The 24,517-nt window shown below is 40.0% G+C and overlaps 1 protein-coding gene across 6 annotated transcripts in view; it reads left to right on the plus strand.

Moving 5' to 3' along the window:
* Positions 1-7,997, plus strand: part of TFPI (tissue factor pathway inhibitor) — a 64,448-nt gene extending 56,451 nt beyond the window's left edge. For 4 of the 6 annotated variants that reach the window (XM_068196391.1, XM_068196393.1, XM_068196394.1 and 1 more), the window contains 4 exons: positions 834-998; positions 1,468-1,560; positions 7,165-7,347; positions 7,709-7,997. In XM_068196391.1, coding sequence (XP_068052492.1) covers positions 834-998; positions 1,468-1,560; positions 7,165-7,347; positions 7,709-7,821 — 554 coding nt within the window. In that variant the 3' untranslated portion in view covers positions 7,822-7,997. Of the gene's footprint in view, positions 1-833; positions 999-1,467; positions 1,561-2,265; positions 2,647-7,164; positions 7,386-7,708 lie in introns of those variants that run through there. The other 2 variants (XM_068196392.1, XM_068196395.1) reach the window with 2 other exon arrangements.
* The last annotated feature ends 16,520 nt before the right edge of the window (positions 7,998-24,517 follow it).

Genomic DNA, 24,517 nt, shown 5'->3' on the forward strand with positions numbered 1-24,517 from the left:
CCCTAAAATCTGTCATTTGTTTGGCTTTATAATACCATAAAACACTTCTGTATGTTTTTAACCCATAGGTCTGCATAAACTCCTTTCAAACCACGTCTTGTAATGACAAGAGGTGCCCATACAGGAATTTTTAACTCACTGTGTATTGCTAGCTTCCCACCAAAGATTCCTGGAACACCTGTGTGTCAATTGGGAATGACTTGGCTGTGCAGCTTAGGCTACCAAAGCCACTCAGACTGTCTACAGACCAGTCATTTGCTTCCTTGTCCTGCTCATTCCAACAAATTATTCAACATCAGGATGCAGCAACCTTCAGAACTCCTCTTCCTTCACCAAGTGCCTCATTTTATTCATAATGTGAATACATTTTCCCATCGAGAGCCTCCAGACCTTTTTATCTTGCTTGTCTCTAGTGGGCCTTTTTCCAGCACTGTTTCATAAGCTGTCATTTTGGCAAGGGGAACTCGAGCTTATTCACATTTAGAGTAGAAAAGACCCACTATGCTTCTTTTTAAAGGTTTTTTTATTATCATTATAAATATAGAGTCATGTGCATTTTCCCTACTTTTGCTGAAGCATTTCTTCCTGGGCTGTGATTCCACTTTTACCTTCTGGACTAAAAGCTGCAGAATATTCTTTTTCATTACTTTAGTCTAAAATAATACCTTTAGGTAAATTTGTTTGGACACCGAAGACGAGAGGGTTAGGGGCTATTGCCATGGTCTAAATAAATAAAAGTTTTTACTTTTGAGATATTGAATCATTGGTATCATTTTTTTGTTTGTTTTTTTTTTTTTCTTAAAAGTTTTCACCACTTTTTTCTTTTTATTTAGCAAATTTATTGCCAGCTGAAGAGCATCCCAGCACTGTGAACAGCAGTTCCCCAGCAGAAGAACATCCCAGTACTGTGAACAGCAGTTCCCCAGTAGAAGAACATCCCAGCACTGTGAACAGCAGTTCCCCAGCAGAGGAACCCAGCCAGTCTCCTGGGATTTTTGGTAAGAATTTGCTTTTGCTGTTTATAATCAACCCTTTGATGCTCCTTAGTTTGGCCACCAATTTTCCCCATTTATTTGTATGTCACTGGAAATACCTGAGCACAGGGAAGTCATTAACATTAAAAGTAGCTTCAGAGCCACTTTCTTGCCAGCAATACTTATTTTGAAAAAGGCTTACAATTGCAAAGGTTAGAATGTCTGCTGGCAATATAAAAATAACCTTACCAAACTCTGTATGATCTAAATTTTACATCGGTAAAATTAAGGAAGGAAAAGGAACCCATTGCAAAGTTGTTTCAGCAACCTGAGTTTCCTGAGCCTTGGGGCCTTAGAGACGCTGCTTGGCAAGTGGCATCAGTAGTGGGTTTGAGCAGGGCCAGCAGGTACCAATCACAGCTGATATCCAGAGCTTGGATGTGTCTACACCCTTGACTGTTTCACACTAGCTGTCTCTATCTTTTTGTTTTAGTTAATTTGTTGCCAGCTGCTCCAAATGAGAAGTCCAACACCATGAATAGTAGTTCCCAAAAGGAGGAGCCCAACCAGTTCCCCATTTTTTTTGGTAAGGATTGACTTCTGCAGTTCTTAGCTCTCAGTCTTTTATATGGATTGCATTTCCTTTTCAGCCCATTTTCTGACATACCTGAGACTAAAGAATGAGCTTTCATCTTTGCCAAAGGATTTGATAAGCAGAGAAAGTCAAAGCAAAGAAATATGTCACAACTTAGGGATCTTCCATAAATATCAGCAAGTGGAAGACTGACCCCTCCCTTTAAAAAGTTTGCACTTCCTAAAGGCCTGATTAATATGAAGAGCAAAAGCAGCGATGCATGATTCTTTCAGTCAAAATTAATATTTTTCTGAGGATATAATAGGCAAGTGATTTAAATTCTTTTCACCCACTAAAAGAGAACAACACTTGGATTTTAGGACATAGCATAGTATAATATATTTAATACCATAATGTTTTTATTTTAACTGTGACCATATTAAACTCAGTTTTGGGTTGAGTATAATCACAGTGAGTATGAATTAATTTAAAATGCTTTAATGAATTTAATTAATTTTAATTTAATTAATTTAAAATGTTGCTCCAAGGTGTTTTTGCCCTATGTGTTATAATGCAGATGGGACTCTGGACCTTTGCTGAGGAGGTCTAGGCTTTAACAGTACCAGCAGCTGGACTCTGTCCACTGTAGATGGCTGGTGCTTGCTCACACTGTACAGGGTGATTGAATTTGAAGCGTGTCATTTTTATGATCCACAGTTGTGCAAGAGGAAGCAACAAACAGTTGGAAAGAGCCTGAGCACTCTCACCAAGTATTTATGTTGGTTTTTTGCATTTGCACTTGCTTGTACTTTTGAGGACTGAGTGATGGCATAGAGACTCGCTAAGGTTTTTGCATTTTATATGTTCTCGAAGATAACAGGTGTGTAGGTGGCATTCCTGTGCTCTTTGCTTAGAGTGCAGTGTCTAATAAAGCATGAATGTGTGTTGTGCCCTGTTTTTTGCCTGCATTGTAATCTACAGGCACTGCTGGTTTGATGTAAGTTTCTGTACAGTTGTGTTTGTTTACCACATGCAAAGCATCAATGCACTCTGTTATTTAAATGAATGAATATAAAACAGTAAAGCTTTTGGCAGCCTATTTTACTGAAAACTGTGTGAATTACATCAGGTCTGGTAATAAGTCTAGGGGCATTAAGGGGCATGCACATTGCCTGAAGGTTTTTAGTCATAGTATGAATGCCTGAATCCTCCAAACAGCTAATTTATACCAGGAAAGAAGCATGCTTCACTATGTTTTCTCAGAGGAAATGGAAGGGGTTTTGATTGTGTCAGCAATAGGGAATTTTCCTGCACAGCAGACTTTGAGGGTGAGAGGTGAGGGTAAGAGAAAGAGAACTGAAGATTGATGGAACAAAAAGTCAGTGTAGCAGAATGGGTTGGGTGAGAAGCACAGCCATGGAAGGACCAGGGAATTTCAGTGGAAACAGGTTCTTCCCAACAGGTTCTTCCTAATTGTGTGACCTTTGTCTTGCACTTGTCTGCCTCATGCAGCTCCTATTCTCTTTATCAGCTTGTACCCTTCAGGCTGCTGGAAGGGGCAAAAATCAGGTGCTTTTGTGCAATCCCACAGGAGAGGAAGGTCAAAGCTGACAGCTGATTTCTCCACAGAGACATGGAACACATTGTCTCCACTGCTGCTGTTTCTAGAGGTGCAGCTATAAAGTGAAGTTCCAGGGCAGAGACATGTCACACAAATGTGCAGGTTAACTGTCTGTAGCTTTCTGTGTGGGGCAAGAATTTGACTTGACACAGGAGGTGAGGACCAGGGTGAACTGTTTGGGATGGAGTGGCTGATGTCCTTCTCCTCAAGCACAGGCAAATTGATCTGCCATTATAATATCTATTTGCTATGTATATTGGCCTGGCTATGTATCTTTTTCAAAGACCTTTTAAAAAAATTAAATATAACTTAGTTAATTTACATTAAAACATGAAAAAAAAAATTACAAGCAGTTGTCTCTTATAGAATACCTCACCTCGCAATTGACATGCTATTTCATCTTGATTTTAAGAAAAAAAAGCTTTGTTGGGATGTGTAACTCTGTAACAATATCAGGGTTTTAGATTTACAATATTGTTCTTGATCTTCAGAAGATTAAACTGTTCTATGGCCAAATAAAGCAAACCATGGATACAGACATGAAGTTTCTAGCACTCTCAGCAATGAACTTTCTGCAGAGATTGAAGATTGTTCTGGCCTCACTCTGCTGAAACTTCTATAATAACTTTTACTCTGTGCAAACTAAGAAAGAGTGAGGCTAAGAATCAAAGCTTTCATTTTGTGTGATCAGTGGTAGAAAATTGCAAGCACTATACCTACATTTGATTTGTGACGTTTGAGTGGGAGACAGGATTAGAGGTCAATTTTCAGCTCAGTGAATTCGGAATAGCACAAGGATGCAGGTCCTGTGAATACAGAGTGAGGGTCATCTTTTGCTGATATAAATTGGCACAGTTCTATTTGCTTTAATGGATCTGCACCAATTTATACCTGTGGATTACTGTCAAGTGCAGATGACTCATTATTTTTGTAATAGCCTGTCCACTTGAAGATTCTTTTATTTTTGCTTTGCTGCAACCAGGAATGAGGAGCTGAAGTCTGCACATATTGAAAATCTGGCAATAAACCTGAAGCTTCATGAATGTCACACACTCGTGTTTTGGGAGAAATAATGCTCACTGCATTCCCTTTCCTCCCAAGATAATTTCAAGCTTGTTTTCTAGTGTGAATAATTAGCAGTCTGTTGTCACACAAGCCCTGCTAAGCCTGGGGGATAAGGATTATTGTTGCAATGCAGAGTTGGTGTTATTTCTGATCAATGTGAATCTGTATCTGAATGTGCATTTTTCAGAGATTCTGAGGTTATGATCACATCATCTGTTTATACCTCAGGGGAATGGGATTCAAGAAAGGGCTCTATTATAGAAATGGAATCTTAAACCATACAATGTGCACCCCTTCTTTTTTTATGTGGTTTTGCAGCTTGTGGAACCTTTGTTTTTTTCATTTTCTTTTTTTTTCTTGATAAAAAAGCAGGAGAGAACTTTTCAACAACTCTCAGAAAAATGGGGGTTGTAAAATGGAAACATTTGGGAGAGAAACTCAAGAACAGGTATAACAGCTCACGTTTCTGTTCCATCACATTCACAAACACAGCACTAGGAACTGGAGCTGAACAGAGACAACTGACCTGCTGTAATGTCCTGGTGACATTGTTTACACACTGCCTCACAGGCTTTCACATTGCCATGCCGGTAGACACGCTGGGCATGACACAGGGAACGTTTTCTGTTTACCTAAAAGAAGTCTAGTCTTTTAATGATCAGTACATTCAAATAAATTTATAATTTTTATGATCTTCAGCGTAGAGGAAATTATTAGAAGTTATATAGTTTTTATTTTAAAATACTGTTTTGTTGGGAAAAAATGGCTCTAGGTGGCAAAACTAAGATTTTCTTCACAGGCTGGTTGCTTCTGTGAGTGAAGAACATGCAGGTATTTTGAAGATAAAAAAGGAACAGTGCTTGGTATTTAGGGCATTTATCTGACAACGATATAAGGAAAAACATAATTTTTGAGAAGAATACAAGAGGGATTCTGGGTAGCACCTGGCTCTCTCTCTGGTGCACTGTACGTACACAGGCAGTCCCTGTTTACCTCATTGCTGGCTCCATGGTTCCCCCAAATCTTGCAGTCATTGTGAGAACTCCTTCATGAGGGGACTGTGGACTCCCTGGAGAATTCTACATGACAGATAAGTAATTTATATTACAAAGTGTATATTTGAATTCTCTGTTCTAATTAACAAGCCTGTGCTGTTTGGCCCTTTGCTCACTGGCAAGCCTTTCTGCTCTGCTCTTTGTAGGTTCAGAAATTGGCAGGTTAAAAGAGGTATGCTATGCTGAACAACATATGCTTTGAAAACTAACATCCTCTCCAGCTAGAGAGAGATGAAATTAGTTCCAGGCTCAAGAGTTCTCAGAGCAGTACCAAAAGCATTGCCTTAGTTAATTGAAATACCATTTTCATAATAAAAAACAGTAGGTTTAATATAGATTTTATCACATTGTGGGTTTCTACTCTGAACCCAGAGTGAAATTTAGTTGTGCAATTAGGAAAAGAAGTTAAGAGGTTCTCATAACTTGAAACTAACTTAGTATATCTTGAAAAAGCAACTCATTATTTTGTTTTTAAATTACAGAATTTATTTTTTTAATAGTATGATGTTGCTAAAACACCATTCTATTTCTTTCCCAGCAATTTTTCATACTTTTTCACACCAGTTCAGCTATTGTACATTTTAGATTAAACCTTTTTTTTTAGCAGCTGTACCACACGTAAGACACTTAAGATGTAGCATATGCTTTTTTCAATATTTTGTCAGCCTCCTGAATTGCCCAGGTTTTAATGCATAACTTCTTGCTTCCAGCAACTCATCTGCTTCCCACTTTTGTGACCACAGGAAGTCTTCAGCTTTGCTGTAACCCAAATTATTTCCTCAAATTTTTCCTTTGTTTTTCCACTGAAATCCTCCTGTGTGGCTTTGTATCTTCAGGAGTTCCATCTGACTGGCTTCACATGTGCATTTATGCATTCCTTTATTGCATTTATGCATTCATTTATGCACGCAGCTACCTCAGCTCTGCAGCTTCCTGAGGAAAAATGGTGTTCTTTTGGTTTTCACATAACTGCTGATATAACGGCTCCTGTACAGCTTCCTGCAGCCTGTGCAGCAATTTTACCAGCTCCCATTTGTATGTTAGTCACTCTTGAGTGATAGATGCTGGAGTTCTTCCAGGTTTGGGAATTCTGGCATGGATTTGCTTCTTGAACTAGTTCCAGTGCCCAGGTCCTCTGGCTACCTCAGGTGCATCCTCCAGTGTTTCAGTTCTCACTTGCAGCGACCCTGAAGGAGCAAACCACCAGCCTCTCCTTGGAATGGTAAAATCCTGCCAGCAGCACTAACACACCATCATCTCCAATAATTTGTGCACTTCTTCTTCACATTCAGTCCTTTTTTTATTCTGCAAGTTACAAGCTCTTGTTTTATAACTGCTGAATGGCTGCTGATAGACCCTGTTACTGAGGTCAAGTTTTCTGTAGTCATTCAACAAACTCAGCACTGAGGTATTGAATCCTACATTGGAAATGCTGGGTACTTTTACCTTCTCCTTGACTTCAGAATGTCTAGCAGTGATTCACTCAATTAATTATTAGAAATATTTACCGTATTTTTAAAGTTATCCACGTTTAATTTATTCCACATCACTTTCTACAAATGCTTCACTTGAAACTCCTCAGAATGAATGTGTGCTCTCTCCTATGGCAGAAATGGCAATATTATCACTAACAACACAGGTAAAGGTAAAGCTTTCAGGTAAGAATTTGCTGGAAATCCAGAGACAGAATGACATTTTACCCTGTTTTTTTTTTAATTTTTTTTTTTTTCTGTAATAATAAAAAGATGCTTATGTCAAGTATCTTGGATTTTCAGGAGATCAGAATTAAATTTGCCAGCAAAAATTTCAAATAATATTGAGATAAAACTGAAAGGTTGCAGTGTTGTCTCACCTTGTTTTTCTTGGTACTTCCAGAACCCCCTCCTATCCCTTCTTTGTGCATGACCCCCATGGACAGAGGGCTTTGCAGAGCCAAAGAATTAAGATTTTTCTACAACTTCTCGACTGGAAGGTGTCGCCCATTTAGCTACAGCGGTTGTGGTGGGAATGAGAATAATTTCATCTCCAGAAAGTCGTGTTTGAGGATCTGTAAGAAAGGTATGGGAAGTGATACTGCCCCCGGCTATCGTTAAGAGGTAAATATTGTGTGGGTCAAAACATTTTCTTGCCACTTTTGGTAGTAAGGATTGGCCTGATCAAATGTAAGAGTTGAAAGACTCAGAAAAATGAAAATGGAAATCAGGAGAGACACAGAGCTAGACAGAGAAGGAGGGACAGTAAGTGCAGTGTAAAAGAACAGCAAAAAGACAACTTGGCATTGGTCAGGCATATGAAGATTTTAGGTAAGACAAAGTTTTTTTTTTTTTTTTTTTTTTTAGATTAATTGAAACAAGCCCTGTCTCTTGTTTCTCATAATCTTGGATGTCTTCTAATCTTACTTTGTTAATTTTACCTTTAGGATTCAATAAGAAAAAAGGTGAAAGAAGATTAACAAAAATCAAGAAAAAAAGAAAGAAACAGCCAGTAAAGGCTCTGGGCATGGAAATCATCCCTGAAATAATGCAACTTTGATTTTTTTATGGAAATGTGACATAAACTGCTCTTCACTTGTGAATGAAAACTTTCAGTGTACACCATTAAAATATATTTACTGTACTGATTATTTTGATTATATATTACTAAGCTGCTTATATTTTTTTATGTATTCCTCAATCATGTTAATAAACATTACCTTTTACTTTGCTAAAGGCTTTTAAATTGCAGTTTGTTTCTGTATACTTGTCAGAGCTGCAGCAGGACAACAAATGGTGTGAGTGAATGGTTAAAATGCAAAGAAGATTCAAATTTAATTCCTTACCCCATTATTCTTTTTGAATTCTGTTTTTGTACTAAAGAAAGCTTAATACTTGTGAAAGAATAATCACTAGTCAAGCATGATTGTTTCAATCATCAATTAAAAGATAGGTGTATTGCTATAAAAAGGAAATAGGCACTAGATTTCTTTTAATGAGATTTATTTTATCTTATGCAGGCCTAGATTGAATTCTATTGAAGTTCATATAATTACAGTACTGTAAAATGAATATGAAATCAGAATTAACTCACAAAAATCCATAAAGGGAATGTTAAAGCTGTGAAGGTGTAAAGCAGAGTGTCAAATCTGTGGAAAGATTTATAATTGTATGTGTTGGAGTCATTGATTTTTATCCTTGCTACTGATCTAGACTCATGGCTAAACTTTACCTCTGAAACTGTGAAAAATTATGCATTCTAAATACCAGAATGAGGGGATAAGTAAAATCAGACTTTTTTACTGAAATTTTAACCAACTCTCTTCTCTCTTTTCTGGCGCTTAAGTCCTTTCATGGCCCTTTCAATCTAGGATGCATTAATTCTGATTTGAAAGATTCTCAAGGAACAGGAGTGTACAGCAGACAGCACTTATGTAGAGCCTTGTCATGTAAAATGTATGAGCACCACAGGCTACCACTGCAATAACCACATCAATCAGACAAGTGCAGTTCTGCCAGGGAACATATAAACTCCACAGGCTGCTATGCACAGAATTCATTTGGTGCATTTTGTCTCCTGGTTTCAGTTTCAGTGTGATATCTTCCTGTTCTGGTTCATCACTCTGCCCTTTCTCTCCAGGTTTTCCTGTTCTTCATGCACCAGGAGTTGAGTCTGTAGGTGTGCCCTGCACAGGAGCAGAGCAGTGGGGTAAATACTCAGACCAGCTGGAATCCCTCATTGCAGATAAGTGGAGAACCCATGGATTTATCTGCTCCCAGACCTCTCCACTTGTCCCATGGCACCTGCCTAAGCACAGCAGTTCATGTGGCCTCCCCAGGGCGAGGGGATTTAGGCACACTTGGGGTGGGAGGGTCAGGATTTGCACTTATGCTATGGTTACCCTGCTTCTGCACTGACACTGCCTGTGTCTGCCTGGCTAGGGACGCAGATGAGGGCACAAATGTCTGCACCTCCCTTTATCTGCATTTTATGGTCAAGCCAGTAAAAACACCTGATCTTCCACTCTTAGTTGTAAAAATGTCCCATGGGCTGCCAGTATTAAAACTTACATAATTGCTAGATTACATGACGTTCCTCAAAGGGAGGCAGGGCTGAAGTGACTGCATTAAACTAAAACATCTAGGGCTTTCATGTAAAAGACGAGGGAACTCATTAAGCTGTCCCACCAAGAACATTGAAAAGGATCTGTAAGCTTTGTGAGATTGGTTAGATTACAAACTAGAATGATGAACTTTCTAAAACAGAATGTTTTAAAATGAGATAATAGATATAAAATGATAGGAAAGAAAATATTAATTTGTATGCAGATTATCTTGTGATTCCTGTGTCATTTCATGACAGTCTCTCTCCTTCAGGCTCCCTCTTGTTCCAGCAACTTGTCCCTGGCTGCCTCAATTCATCACCTACAAAACCCACATGGGAAAAGAGATCTAGGGGAAAAAAAATCATCCTTTCTGTACCAGCAGAAGCCTGGCTGTGTGGCTGCTCTCCATTTTATAAGCTTCCTTCCCTCTGAGCTCTACTGCAAACTAACAGGGTCTCCTCACTTAGAGGGATCAGCTGCTCCCAGGACTGTGAGACTCCTCCAGGACTGCTGTAGCTAGGATAGGACTGACAGGTACTCTCCCATCCTCTCCTACCCCACTTACATTGTACGGGAGAAACTTCTTGTGCTGCTGTAGTACATTTTGTAATAACAGCAATTAAGGGATCCAGTGAGGTCTCTGTTGTGTCATTGTTGAGACAGAAGGGAATTGGTACAGCTAGCATCTCAAGAGTACCTCTGTTTCAACTGACTAAGAAAACATTTCACAGTGATTCATCTGTCAGGCTTGTTACTTGGTGCAATGAGAATCAAGACTGCAGTGTCACAGACTGTAAAGACCTGATTATAATCAAGATTTGATCAGAGAGTGCAGGCTGCTCTCAGCTGTGTGTGCAGTTTGGCCACCACACCAGCTATCCAGCTGTTTTTGTTTAGCTCAACAGTACATAGAGCTATTTTTTCCCATAAAAAGTCCAAACTGCAATGTGATATGATCTTCAACATAACAAGAAGATTCTTTTGTGCCTTTCTGCTTCATTCACATATTTTTGCTTCTGTACCTCCCATAGCTGCAGAACAATCAAATCCAATAAGGAAAAAAGATCTACGCATTTCCCAAAGACAGCTAAAGGATGAGCAAGGGCATAATTGAGGCACAACTCAGGAAAAGGTATGGATCAGGCGCCAGAGTGGTGAAGCAGTCAGAACATGAGGCTGTGCTAAGATGTTACAGTGACTGTACAGTTCCACTTGACTAGAGTCCATTCATCCAGTCATTTCATTCCAGAATTTTCTCCCGTTGCTTTGGAGGGGAAATGCAGAGTGCTGTGAAATTTCTCCCATGCTGTATGAAAACAGCCAACAAGCTGAAGCAGTTTCTCAGAGGTTTTGATGAGTTTCCATGTATCAGCTGATCTGCGATAACTTGGTATGTGTTCTTAATCCACACAAATGATATCAAAATATCTTTAAGAAATAATTTAGTGTCCTTTTGTTCATTCTTTTTTTTTCCCCTCACATTTTTACTGGTATGCCCTCCTTTTTCTCATTTTTATTTTTTACCTCCTGCTTCAGTTTTATTTCTGGTTCACTTGAACCAGCATTTCTCCCTGCATCTCCAATCCCCTTACTTTCTCAAAGCTGATAGCTTTTTTAATTCACATTTTGAGCATGTTTCCAGCTTCTACCTTCTAAAACTTAGTGAAGGGGACCTAAGGGTTACGTTTCCCAACCAGTTGTTTTCAGTGGTGTCTCCAAAGAAGGAGCGGGGTCCATGTAAAGCAGAGTTGTACGCATGTGGTTAGGGGGTGTTCACACAGGGTAATTAATTCCCGAATTAATTAATTCCCGAATTAATTAAGCGGGTAAATCCTTGTGCGAAGCTCCCGCGCCTGCGTTTATGCCCCGGGCGGCCGCGAGAGGGCGCCGGCGGCGCGGCGAGCGCCGGGCGGGGTGGCTCTGCTGGAAAAGGGGGATTTCACTGGATTTACCTTCTTTTCTCGCCTTTAAACCTTCTTTGCCTTAAAGACACTGGCACGGCAGGTAGGTTTGCACATTTAGGTCCCCTTGAACTGCTCCCTCCTTGGCTGTCGGCAAGAAGGGCACCTGTACGGGTGTGATTTACGCTCCTCGCAGCCAGGGGATGGGGAGATGCAGGGGAGCCACCGCTCTCAGAAGTGCCAGCTGCACCAACGGAGGGGTCTCGGGTATCTGTAGGGTACGAGTAAGTAAGTTCTAATGTTATCTAAATCAGTAGAATATAAAACTTAGTAAAAATAAAATCTAAAACCCCCCAGAGCGAGCAACCAAGTGAAAAAAAAAAAAAAACCCAGAAACAAAAACACTCACACAAAACTCCGCTGACTTTGACAAGCTAAATGAAGCATGGCCAGTGTAATACATGTCTAGCTAATTCAGCTGCCTGCCTTGGAGCTGTGAGCTTGGCTGGAATACATGGATTATTCTCTAAACTAGAGTGTGTAATGTATCCTGTTGGAATCTACAACCTAGACCTAATTGGTTTAAAGCAATGCTACCAGGCTCACTCCCGATGAAATTCCTGCACCTGAGATGACACCACTTCTTTCAGAGAAGTTAATTTCCATCACTGTTCAGAATCAGATCTAATCTCCGGTTTATATGTGTTTACATTGCCTAGAGGTTCAGAGTGCCAGTCCTTAGTTCTTCACTGATTATAAAACTCGAAAATTCTCCTGTTGATGAGAGATCCTAGAAGCACCAGTTCTCACGCGTGCCAAATGCGTATCCAAGCCTGCTTTTTTGGTAACCCTGGAGGGGAATTTCACAAATCATATTGTCTAGAGGCCATTTGGATATAAAATATTCCTGGCCTTCCTTTCCCTCTTCCAATTTTTCTTGACCCTGAATTTGGGCTGGGTTTTGTTTGAAGTTTTTTGCTTGTTTTATGGGGGATTTCCCCTTAGCTTTTTGTTTCTTTCTGTTTTTCTTCTTGAAGAAAATGTTTTCAATGTCCAGGTAAATTCCTTCATTCAGTTCACAGTGTGTTCCACAAATGATTCTGCTGGAAAAAAAAAATGTGGATAAGCGACAGGTAGCAAGAAACAAGCAGAATATTTTATGTTGTTTTATGAGCAGATTCAGTGGTATAATTTTGATAAAACCTTGTGAGAATGTGACTTTTGGGAGGCTCTTGTGGTGTTCCCTAAGGTGTACTGGTGTTACAGGTGTTCGTATAATGTGAGTTTGATGCTCCATGAACTCCCCATTTGTTCAGCACAGTGTTTTCCTGTGCATACAGTAACTGGCTGTTGGTTTAGAGGGCACAGATTCTCTCCCTAGTACAGGGAATTGATTGTATAAACATTTTTAGTTTCTGGTACAATATTCTTTGAAGCTAGTAGAAAGACTGCTATTCATTTTGTTTTGTCCTCTGTCATGGCAGTTTTCAAACCATTCATACTTGTGCTTTCAAATCACCAGTGTTTAGAAAAAGATAGCATAGAGATCAGCAGTAACAATGTTCCTGTTGCTTTTTTTTTCTACTCTCGATACCTCAAAGACTTCTTTAATACTTTGTTTTGTACCCAAGAAAAAAATAGTGGCACTGTATGTTATGTGCCCGATTGTAATTGAAAATTTGAATCTGACCTTTGCAGCTGCTTTACATCTGAGGAATAAAGGTATTTCTGTGCAGAGCTTTTCAGCCCTTACGGTATGGGATGTCATGCAGAGGTGGTGGGTCAGGTCAGGCATACTGAGGAGGAATGCAGCTCTCGCGTGCTCTTTGCCTCTGAATAAAGCTCCAAACTAATCTGTTTCTATGGGTGTAGTTGGAGGAGGAGGACGGATCTCGGCGGCTCAATACGTGAAAGGACAGGTCCCGTGTTCTCCTCCTCAGCAGCAGAGCAGCGAGTGAGTGTTTTGCGAGCGGGTTCGGAGCGCCGGCGGCGAGCCCGGGCGGGCGAGCGGAGCCGCGCTGGGGCCAGGTGCGGGCAGAGGCTGCGCCGGCCGGGAGCAGATGGCAGCGCCGGGGCTCGAATGCCACGGGAGCCCGGCTTCCCCGGGACATGCCATTCGGGAGAGAAAAGTAACTGAAGGCGGCCGCAGGCGGGGTCGGGTGATGTAACAGGAAGCTGTGATGCTTGGCTGCTGCCGCCGCTCCGCGCTGCCCGCGGACACGCTCCCGGCGCTCCCGCAGCAGCGCCGCTCCGCCGGGACAGCCGCGGGCTCTGGATTACACCCGCCGGGCACCGCGCTGCCGCCGCTCGCAGCTGGCACGGAGGCACTGGGCGAGGCAGCTCTAGCTGAAAGCGTTCTCTGAAAGCCAGGGCTCGGCGTGGTGAGTGCCGCTGCGGGCGGTTTCATTGTTTTACCCGCGGGCAGCGGCTCGGTGCCCCCCGAGCGCAGCGGCAGTAACGCGGCTGTGCGTGCTCTGCCTTTAACCCCGCCGTGGGATGCGGGATCTGCGCCGACACAGCCTGCGAGGAAAACCTTCGTTTATTTCTAGTGAGCGAGGTGTTGAGCTGATTTTACAACTGGTGCTGTTATCGTCCATGCTTGGAGGATAGATGGAGAAAGAGATAAAATGCCCAAAGTACCGCTTTAAGGATTCTGCCTGAAACCTCTAATATTAACTAACCAAATTTCTGTCTTTGCATCTGGAGAGAATTAGATACTCATTGGCTTGAAAAGAGTCCTTAAGACTAATTCAGTGCAACTGCAGCTCTTTCAGTAGAGGCTGAATTAGGTGATAAAGTAGTGTTGGTTTGCTTACTGAGTATTTCTCTAAACTTATTCTACCAGAAAGAAGTCGTACTTGAGTTGTTTCATAATTAGGTTTTGTGTTGTAATTACACAACGTAAAAGATAAAGCTACTGTTTTGTTTGGGCTTTCTGTTTGCTTGAGGAAAAGTTGGGTTGCTTTGAAGCCTGCACGCGTGCCGGCGTGTTACTGTTTGTGGTTTTTAACCGCAAACACCGAGCTGATTTATTGACAGCTAAATGCCCACTTTTCCTTTCCTCGAGAAACTATTGAACGGTGACAAATGTGTGATGCCGTGCCTTCAAGTGCCAGCTGATAGGCAGTTAAAAGTCTTGACACTCCTTAAGCTTTCCAAAACAGATGTGATACCCTCTGGTTTTACAAATGCGGTTGCAGTGCTGAGATTGGGAATTCTAGTCATTTGCTTGTGTGAGTAAGCAAGGGAGCCATAGAACCAGGAAAATAAATCTTGTTAGGCTATAAATCACACCTGGATTTGATCTACAATGAATCCTTCAGTTACCCATGTAGTTTATATGAGAAGAGTATTAAATAATTATAAAAATAACAGAGGGTTTTTTTTTTTTTTCTCTTTGCCTTAATAAACTTACGCCAGGTACCTTGGGGATGGACTTTGCTGCTCTTACAATTATGCCAATGCAGTGTTCCCAGTGTTACTGTGCCTGCTGGGGATCTTGTCATTCCCTTGCACTAATAATGTTTCTAACAGCTGAAACCTCTTCAGGGATGTGCTCTGAATCTGAGGTCCTCTTGGTGCATGGGAAGGAGACACTCTAGATTAATGTAAGACCACATTTGAAAACAGATGTGTTTTCTTTTACAGTACACATGCTGTGGTACTGTCTGAAATTCTTAATTAAAAATAGTGATCTGTATTAGCACGGTATTTTCTTCTCTAGTTTGCTTAAACTCTCATTATTTTGCTGCATATAGAAGCAATCCCAAAGTCTTTATCTAACTCTGGAAATCTGCACAGAAGGCATTTGGTGACACTAAGTCAGTGGAGATGGCACTTCACATAAAAGGTGCTTATGTTAAATGATCAGTGTAGTGGGAACCAACTGTCTTTGGAAGTATACCAGCTAAATTATTTAGATTCTTATTTTTTGTTCTTCACAAGCAACTGGTGTAGGTTGAAGTGGGTCTGCCCACAGAAGATGTGCCAGGCATGTGCATGTTTGCAGGTTAAGCAAAGACAGGCAGGGCGTTGATACAGGAGAGTGTGACTGCACTTTTTACTGGACAAAACAAAGTACCTGGATATCTAAGATAGATTGCAGGATCAAGATTGCATTATGTGTGTCCTTTCAACTTCAAATGTTACTGCACACCGAATTGCTGATCAGTTGGAGTCTTTCTCTACATTAAGAGATTTAGTACTTGTCCCTTTGAATAGGCTTTTCTTGATACAACACAACTGTTGAAATCCTGGCCCGCTGAGAGCAAGTGGGAACTTTTCCACTGACTGTCAAAGGGCAAGACATTCCTAAATGTGGGTATTTTTCTGTTGAAGGAATGACACATAGATGGTCATCCATCCAGGCCCTTTACATTCTGCTGTCTATTGGCAGCTGGTTATTTTTGGTAATTTCTGTAATTTTTTGAGCACTTCAGTTGAAAAACATGATCTGAAGAACAGATCATGCATGTGATCAGTTGAAAAACTGATCTGCATGTGTCTCGCTGGGTGACCAATGCCTTACCTGGGTCAGTAAAGGGACTTACTCTGGGAATACAGGATTGTTCCATGGGCTGTCTGGGTATTGCGGTTCTGATTATAGACCAGGATATAATTGAGAACAAAACCGAGGGAAGAAAGCACACTAACAAATTTCCTTTGACACCCATATAACTACTAACTTGCTTTTATTCTGTGCATTTGAGGTAATCATCTTTCTCCAGTAGCATTCCTTGCTTGTGCCGGAGCTAGGTAGGATTGGACCCACAGAAGTCCATGAAACCATGCAGTCATCCAATTAAAATGGGACCGTGGTTATTTGGAATAAATTATGTGTTTTATACTGATATGTTTTTAATAATAACATGTATTCAGTGATATTTAAAAGAAGTGCATCTAGTCACTGCTATAAATGTTGAACATGAGCTATCAAAGCCATTGAGGGAAGTTGTCCAGTGGGAAGTCCAAGTCTACAGTTAGGAAAACAATGCCGGATTTCTCCTTAAGAAGTTGTTCCCATCTGTTGCCAGTGTGTTTATGATGTTCTTGATTTGGTACCAAAATCCCTTCAGTGCTTCTGACCAGCTGCCACCCCTGTGGCACACACACAATATTTGCCTTACCTCAGTGCCCTGGCCACCTCTGCTCTGCAAGCCTGGGCAGCTCTGTCATTGAGTTTCATGTGCAGCAGTTTCCTCAGCCAGGCTTTGCACTTATTGAAAACAGCCTTTACTTGCTCGTGGAACTGCTCTGTCCCTGGGAAGTATTTTAAGTGATTGGTGTAGCAAATTGTCAGCGCTCTGGAATTAACTATATCCTTGGTACTGCTGCGACGAGGAAGGAATGAATACCGCTACTATCAAAACAGATGTGAGTTGGTGAACAAATAACTTTTAGGCAGTAAAATAAGTGTGGCTTTATATGTGTTTATGTGTCTTAGACATATAATAATATATTTAGTATATTATTTCTACATAAAACATATGCAGGTCCATTTCATGCTGATTTCCATTATTGCCAGTGTAGCAACTAAAGAGAGAAACTAAGTTTACAAAGAAACTTTCAAAAGAAATTAACCTTATCCTTTGTTTGGAAAACTGGGAATCAGACGTGCTAATATTCTGAACTGCATATTCTGAATGCTGCATCTTTCTAATGTTTGAAACAAAACAGAGAAAGCTTTCTGTATGTGAACACAACCCCTTTTTTTACTTTTTGTATTCATGTTGGCATTTCTGATGTTTTCAGTATAAAAAACTTGCACAAAGAGCAGCAGAAAATAGCTTTTTTCTTACCTGTTACCTTAATGGAGAATTCCACAGCCAGTGTGGTAAAACAGAAGATCTTATGAAATTGGGTTCCATTAGACCATTTCTCTTTAGCAACACTTTTTGTTCTATTTTAGAATCTGGACAGAGCTGAAGGGCTAAACTTTCACATTTTCGAAGTTTTGTTTTAACAGTTGTCTCTCATGCTTCAGTCTCCCAAGTTTGTTTATACTGTTTACATTTTCCCAGCAAAGTCATCCTTTTTCTGCCCTAGCTCTGTGCAAACACTTTCAATCATTTCTGCAGTATATGCTGTCCTAAAGTGATCTATTTCGAGTTGCTTTTCTTTGGAAACATGCATTTGAAATACACTTAACTCGTTGTAATGCACCAAAAAAGACTTTCCATGAGAGAAGCCATGTTCTTCCTTCAAGAAAAGAAATCAGACTCGTGTGATAAGTTTGCATGTGCATCTGAGGCTGTTACCTTTTAGTATATCCTAGGTGTCAGTCAAGCCTTTTCTAGCAGTTTTGGCCATTTTTAAGTTGTAGCTGATCATTCTAACTAAATTTTAGAAAACAAAACAATGTTGTATTTCTGGATTTATGTCTGGGTCATGGAGGCTACATTTGAAAAAATATCCCCCCAAAATTAGTGATGATTGTGTTTAATGAAACCCATACCAGTCTGACTTCCCATGTAATACCATGAACAAGGAGCCAACCAAAGAAATTAGCCATTTTTTTTTCTTTTGATTACCATGTTCCAAGCACCTACACCTACTTCATACACTGTTGTTTACCGTAAGCTGTGTTTAGGCTGAATATCTTATGTTCCTAAAAACTGCAGCATCTTTTCCAACTATTCTTTGATATTCTCAGCTTGAAAACTGCACTGTCTTGAATGTTTGTATGGGCACAAAGCATCCCTCTTTGAATTACCATTTAGATTTTCTCCTTACTTTTTTCCTCCCCCATTACAGTGGTAAATTCTTGCCAATCAATTTTCATAAATTTTATGTTATGCCAATACTGGCAATTTTGGTAGAGTTTTAGAGTTTCATTAAAGTAAAGCAATGGATGTACTGAGAACATGTTTGTTATACCCGAACTAATTTGTTTTAGGATTTAAAAGTATTTTTTTCCATATTAATATTTTCAGAAATTAATATAATTTGTCACCAAATGTTATGCCCTAGAATTCTTCATAGACAGAAATTTAAAAATGTGCTTTCCAGAAATGAGTAAGACCTTTAGGCATTATACTTCCTTCTTCTGTGGTTGGCATCTATGTGTTTATTTAGTACCCTAAATGGAGGGAAAGAATTCTACTCTGCAGCCTTTTATTACTAAAATGGCACGTTTTTGCAATTATTCTCCTGAGATATTCTGTATAATGGCAATATCTGCCCTTTAGTTTCAGTTAGTGAAATCCAGCAGGTGTCACTCTGGGGATTAAATAAGAAATATTACACAAAGAGAGATAAGCTTTTTTAGGAAAATTTAGAAGTATTTATCTTAATATATTTTCCAGAATAATTTTTTGATCAGGCATGCCTCCTTAAGTCTGAAGTTTGGGTTTTTGTAGTTATATGATTTAATGGGTGTATTCATCTTTCTGTGTGTCCCCCTTGAACATGAAAAAGGGCAGTCAGTACTTCTACCCACAGGACACATGGCTGAAACATAAAGAGCTGTGACTCAGTTCAATATTGCCTTGATCATATAAGAAAAAATGTTTTTGTCATCTTCTTTGGGGATCAAAATTGTTCTTTTTGATGGTGAACATTCTCTTGCACAAGTAATGTGTTTTCAGTTGTGATGAAGTCAAGGAGGTGCTTCTACAAGTGACTTATATATTGAGACAGTCTACATACTGTTTGTGTTTGACATATCTGAAATTGATATGTGAGGCAGCTAATCATCCCAACTCTCACAGTAAAAAAGTTTGGAGAAGAGAGACTTTGCCATGTGGCACGGACTTTCAAGTAAAAGTCAATGATGAATTTTTTGGTGCGGGAAAAAAAATAGTGACTGGTTTATTGCTTAGTGTTTTTTAGGGAATGATGTAGTACTGTTGTATTGTGGTGGATTTTTACATGAGTGTGGTGCTCCATATTCTGAGAGTTTCATATCGTGTGGAATAGGAATGTGATCATTAAAAATTTGTGGGTTTCTAGAGGGGATTGTTGTTTATTTCCCAGACCATGTTAATTCTACCTTAAACAGAAACAAATCCCTCAGCAGGCATCTCTGGAAGGCAATCCACAAATACAAATCTCTCTTTAGATGGAAAGAAGCTTTTTTTTTAAATACATGCATACATTAATGTATTTTCACATATGCGTATATATTTTTACAGATATGTATTTTATATGTGTATTTTAAAAATAATCTCATTCTCGAACTTGTAACCTCAGCCTACTTTAAACAATCCAGTTTCCTTTCTCTCACTTCTTTCTCCTGTTTAAGCCCCCATCCTGTTCCGTTTTTGATTCTATTCAACTTCCTTTCCTGTGATGACTCTGAGTGAGTCACTTTGCCAGGCATTAAGAATGTGGCTTGACAATATTTCCAACAGTTTATCCTATGCTGGCTCATGCAGATGAAATTAACCTCTGCCTTATCCTTCCTCTCAAAGAAATGTCTATCTTCACACGTCCAGTTTCTTGGAAGGGGAAGGTGGGGGTGGGAAGCCTTTCCATAAATGACCGTATTGAACTTCAGAGCCATCTTCCTTGCAGAGCATGTGCACCATAACATCGGCATGGGGAACCTCTTTAATATTGGTTTAGTGTGTACTGGGCAAAAAGCTAGCTTCAACAAGTTCAGGAAAGCCAAATTAAGGCTCTTTCCTGAGTGCTATTCAAGTACTCTCTGTGTGGCTACCGCTGCACATTCTTCATTCTTTATTAAATGTGTTGTTTATTGCATTAAAATGCGTGGAGGGCCACCAGGACTGCGCTGGGTTTGTGTGTGGCTGGCAACAGCTGGGAAAAAAGCACATGCTAAGTAGGCACTTAAACACTGAACTGAGCTGCTGCCTTTCTTGTGGTTATGTTCATTCCAGCGTAATGTGGGGCTTGCAGGGGAGGGTTTGTTTTTTTTTCCTTTGTTTTGGTTTGGTTTTTTGGTGGTGTTTTTTATTTTTCCTCTCCAGTTTTAGAAGAAGTGGGTGAAGAGGGATTTTAAAAAATGGCTTTAATCTGTTAATTGTATATAATGCATCAGGAAATGAAAGCTTTTCTGCTGAAAACAAACGGGAAATTATAGTCCTAGAAAAGAAGAACTTTAGAAACCAATATGCAAATAAGAGTAAGAATTCCCATCAAGTTAAACTCTGCTATTGCAGTCTTCTCCTTGTCCTACAGAACCCAAGGATCTCACCCTCCATTGTTTTTCCCTAAGGAAGATGTGAAAGATTATATCAGATGTAATTTTCTGTGCATTATGTCCTAAGTGCAATTAGCATTGCCACAGATTACACACCAGGGAAAACAGATTTTTGTTTCATATTTATTTGCTATCACTGTGTAGGTTTTATCTAAAACAGGAGTAATGGTTATAATTGGAAGCCCAAACAATTCTGTCTGGAGTAAATTTGTATTAATTTGAATTATTTTTGTTTCTCATTCTGGAAATTCTTAATTTCTGACTAAAGGAGGTGATCTTGGTCCATCTTCTACTCTTTAAAGTGTCATTATTGGTTGATTATAGAAGTGGTGGTCCTTTCAGAGCCTTCAGTCCTTCAGAGCCAAAATGCTGTATCAGCATTTTGAGAGTACCTAGGAGAATCACTCAGATGTTTCTAACCTTTCAGCAGGATCCACTGGGATAGCTGCTGGCCTAGGTTTTCTTTTCCTTTTTCTCCCCCAGCTATTTCAGAAGAACCTGCACAGGTAGAGCTCTTTCTCTACAGAAGATCCCTCTTCTGAAAACTGCATGCAATCCAGGGGAAGAATTCCGACAATGTAGTTTAACTGGACACTTTTTATTTAGGGCTGCAGGGATAAAATAGTCTGCTGACATGCTAAGCTTTTCCTAGAGTCACATTACAGCCCAGTGAAGGACATGGCAGTAATTCAGGGTTTGTTGGAAGGCTGGCAAAATACTTGCGCTGTCTTTGCGGGGGCACTGGGGCACCGGAGCATGGCAGTGGCTGCTGCCATCTCCAGGGTACAACAGCACCAAAAGAGCCCAGGTTCAAAGCAGATTTTAGGGACCAATAACCTTTGAACCAATAACCTTTCTAAGCCAGCGTAGGCAAGGGAAGAGAAGCTTAGATTGTCCAATGAAGACAAACTGGCACGACAGAGTTATGGGTGATAACTCAGCTTCCTCAGGGAATGCACACGTGCCAAACCAAAGTATTCAAAAATAGCTTTATACCATACAGGAATGTGGAAATTGTTAAGCCAGAGATTTGTTTTGTTTTATTTTTACAATTTCTTTATCCCTTGTGTTTCATAGAATTCTGAGCGTTTATATTTTTAAACATTTACAGATTTTAAGCAGGACATTGTCCAACTCCTCCTTCCTTGAGTTCTAATTAACAGTAAAACAATGATGCCTGGTAGCAAGGAAGACAAAGTGATGGAAGGAGTAGCAAATGCAGAAAGGAAAAAAATAGTGTTGTTCCTGTAGGAAAGTGAACTGAAAGAATCAGTAAATGGAATGATGTTGCCTTTAGCATGACTCTTACTGCAGGGCAAGGCTCAGTCAGGTGTCCTGTGGTCAGTCAGACTTCAATAAACAGAGAGATTCCCCTCCTTGTCTGTGACATGAATTCACAGAATGGTTATGGAATCAGTTGTCTATTCAGTATTTTAATTAGAAAGCAAAACCAGAGGCTGGGTTTCAGTCCATGGTCTAGTTAAGGTGTCAGTAACTGCAGTGCTAAGTTAGCTCATCTTTCCTCATACAGAGAGCAGGTGAAATACCCAATTGTCACACATGGAAGATCTTCAATACCACCTTTCCTCTTCATCTATGGAACAGAAGGATACCTCCTATTTCTTCCACCATGTATTGTCTAAAAGGCTTCATGATCTCTCAGAATTTAAGCCTGTGATTTTTCCACTATTCATTCCTGTTGTTCCTGTAATTTGCCCTTGACAGGTAAAAGGATTCTGCTCTCTTCTCATTTTACAAACCATTAAGGCACGTAGAGCTGAATATTTGTAGTTGTCTCACTGGAGTTCTGCAGAGATGTGGGGTTGTTGTGCAGATCTCCACATCCAGTGAGCAGCCCAGGAGTGCCAGGGCTGTCTGCTCATCTCCAGGATGGGGCAGGATTTGTGCATGTGCAGTCCCACGTTGCGTTGGTTCCTCTGCTGCCACGCATCCGCTATTAAAAAAATTGCTGAATGACAGTAATAGAGAGGAACAATGGGCTCTTACAGGATGTTCAGACAGGGTCATTACAGTATATTTTCTTGTGCAATCTTGTTATGAACAAGATTCATACTTACCAGCTTGTTTTATTTGTCAGCACCCTATTATTAATTGGTTTTGTAAGGCTATGAACTGCTCATATTCTAGCAAAGGTCAATTTGATGAAATGAAGTTTTTTTTCCTAATAGGTATGTGGAAAGCTGCTTTTCAATATTTATAATGAATTTATGGATTTTTTAAGTATTGGATATTTATTTATCATCATTGGTAATGACACAAAAGAAAAAGTCAGGAAGATTTTCACTGTCAAACTGCAAATTAGCCTTAATGTACTTAGCAAAATGAAATCACAGAATCTTGTGATGGGGCTGTTGTATTGGAAAATTTAGTTAAATCATTTAAAAGAAAAATATGTTACTTTTGAATTTTGAAAAGAAAGCAGCTTATTTGCAGCGGTGCTTTTTGACATATATTTTCCATGGTTTGCAACACTTGGAATCCAAATGTTCATTTTTATTTAAAAGGCAAAGATGAATCACCTAGTTGAAGCAACAATTTTGAACTGTTTCTGTGTGCAGTTGAATTAACTTTCTGCCCGAAAGACACCTGCTAATGGGCACAGTTGCAAACACTGGAGAAGGCTTCCAGCTAAGGTGAAATAAGGAGTTCAAGCAAGAGAGGATTCAGTCAAAATTGGGAAGACATGAATTTGGCATAAAGATCCAGGAATTAGTAGAATAGACTAGAAACCAGTTCACGGGGATTTGGGATGCTGATGAAAACTGCATCTGTTTTCAGCATTGTATGAAAATATTTCAATTTTTTATCAAGACACGTCGTCTTCTTAGACGTGAAAACGGTTGTCTTTGTGTTCCTGGAATAAACACAGCCCAGTTTGGAATCCTGGGCTATATTTGCGTAAGAGAGGCTAAGGAATGGAAAACTGAGGGTACTGTAGGTCAGGACTGAGGTTAGCAGGGCTGAGAGGGGAAGTCTGGCAGCTGAGGATGCCTCGGCGTGGCTGTGGCTGCCTCCTTTGCACGCGAGCTGGCCACAGCAGGAATGTTCCTGTGAGTGTCACAGAGCAAGGGATAGATCCACAGACACGAGGTGACAGTGGGTGAGGCTGGAATTGCTCCTTGAAAGATTCTGTAAGCGGTACAGCTTTTGTCCAGTTTGACAAATGGCTCATTAGAGGCCAGTCGTTTTTCCTCTGCTCTCTGATGCCTTTTGAGTCTTCCATTCTACAAAATCCTTCAAGTTGCAAGGAGCACACTTAGTGAGACTGTGTGGATGATGCTCAGGGCACGAAGTAAGGTCAAAGGTTTGCAAATCCAGCACCAATTTAAAAGCAGTTAAAAAAGAGGGGGGGAAAAACTAGGGATGAGCAGGAAATACTGAAGAGTAAGTATGTGATGCTGAAAATGTCTTGTGCACTGGGTCCACAGCAATCCTACTTTTGAGAGATGAGATACAGAGGGTACTCAGTAGTTATTTATCACATCTAATGTTGCTTGCATCTGTTTAAAAAAGAATTGATGTATCACTTGGTATAGGAAGGGCCATGTGCACTGCTTAGTGTAAAAATAAACTAATAAATGCAGATCAACAGTACTTTTGTCTCAATTAACTGCAGCACAGTAGTTAAGGTGTTCCTCCTAAAACCACATGATCCTGTGTGGATGAATGCAGGCAGTTTTATTGAACTTTAAAAGCTCCAAGAAATATCTGTGGATTTCCAGAATCCATTGGTAACTTTTTTAAGCAAGTATTTAAATACTCAGAGCTTTGAGCATGACAAAAGAATTACAGGTGATGATTTTTTACATCAGCTGGGTTTTCCTAGAGGTTGACCATTTCAAAGTGCACTAGTTTTTTTGGTGAATATCAGTGACTGCTGAAAATGCTTCTTTGGATGAGAGAAAAGAGGGAAAGGTTGTAAGCAAACTTTGATAGAAAATAAATTAGTTCCAGCCCTATAGGGAGGGAAGAACTCAGTTTGTCACAGACAGATAGTTGTTTCCTGACACTGGGCATTTGGTTAACAACTTCCAGTGTTTGATGATGTCATGGGTCATATGGATT

Source organism: Anomalospiza imberbis, chromosome 7 (assembly GCF_031753505.1).
Source record: "Anomalospiza imberbis isolate Cuckoo-Finch-1a 21T00152 chromosome 7, ASM3175350v1, whole genome shotgun sequence".
Lineage (NCBI taxonomy): Eukaryota > Metazoa > Chordata > Aves > Passeriformes > Viduidae > Anomalospiza > Anomalospiza imberbis.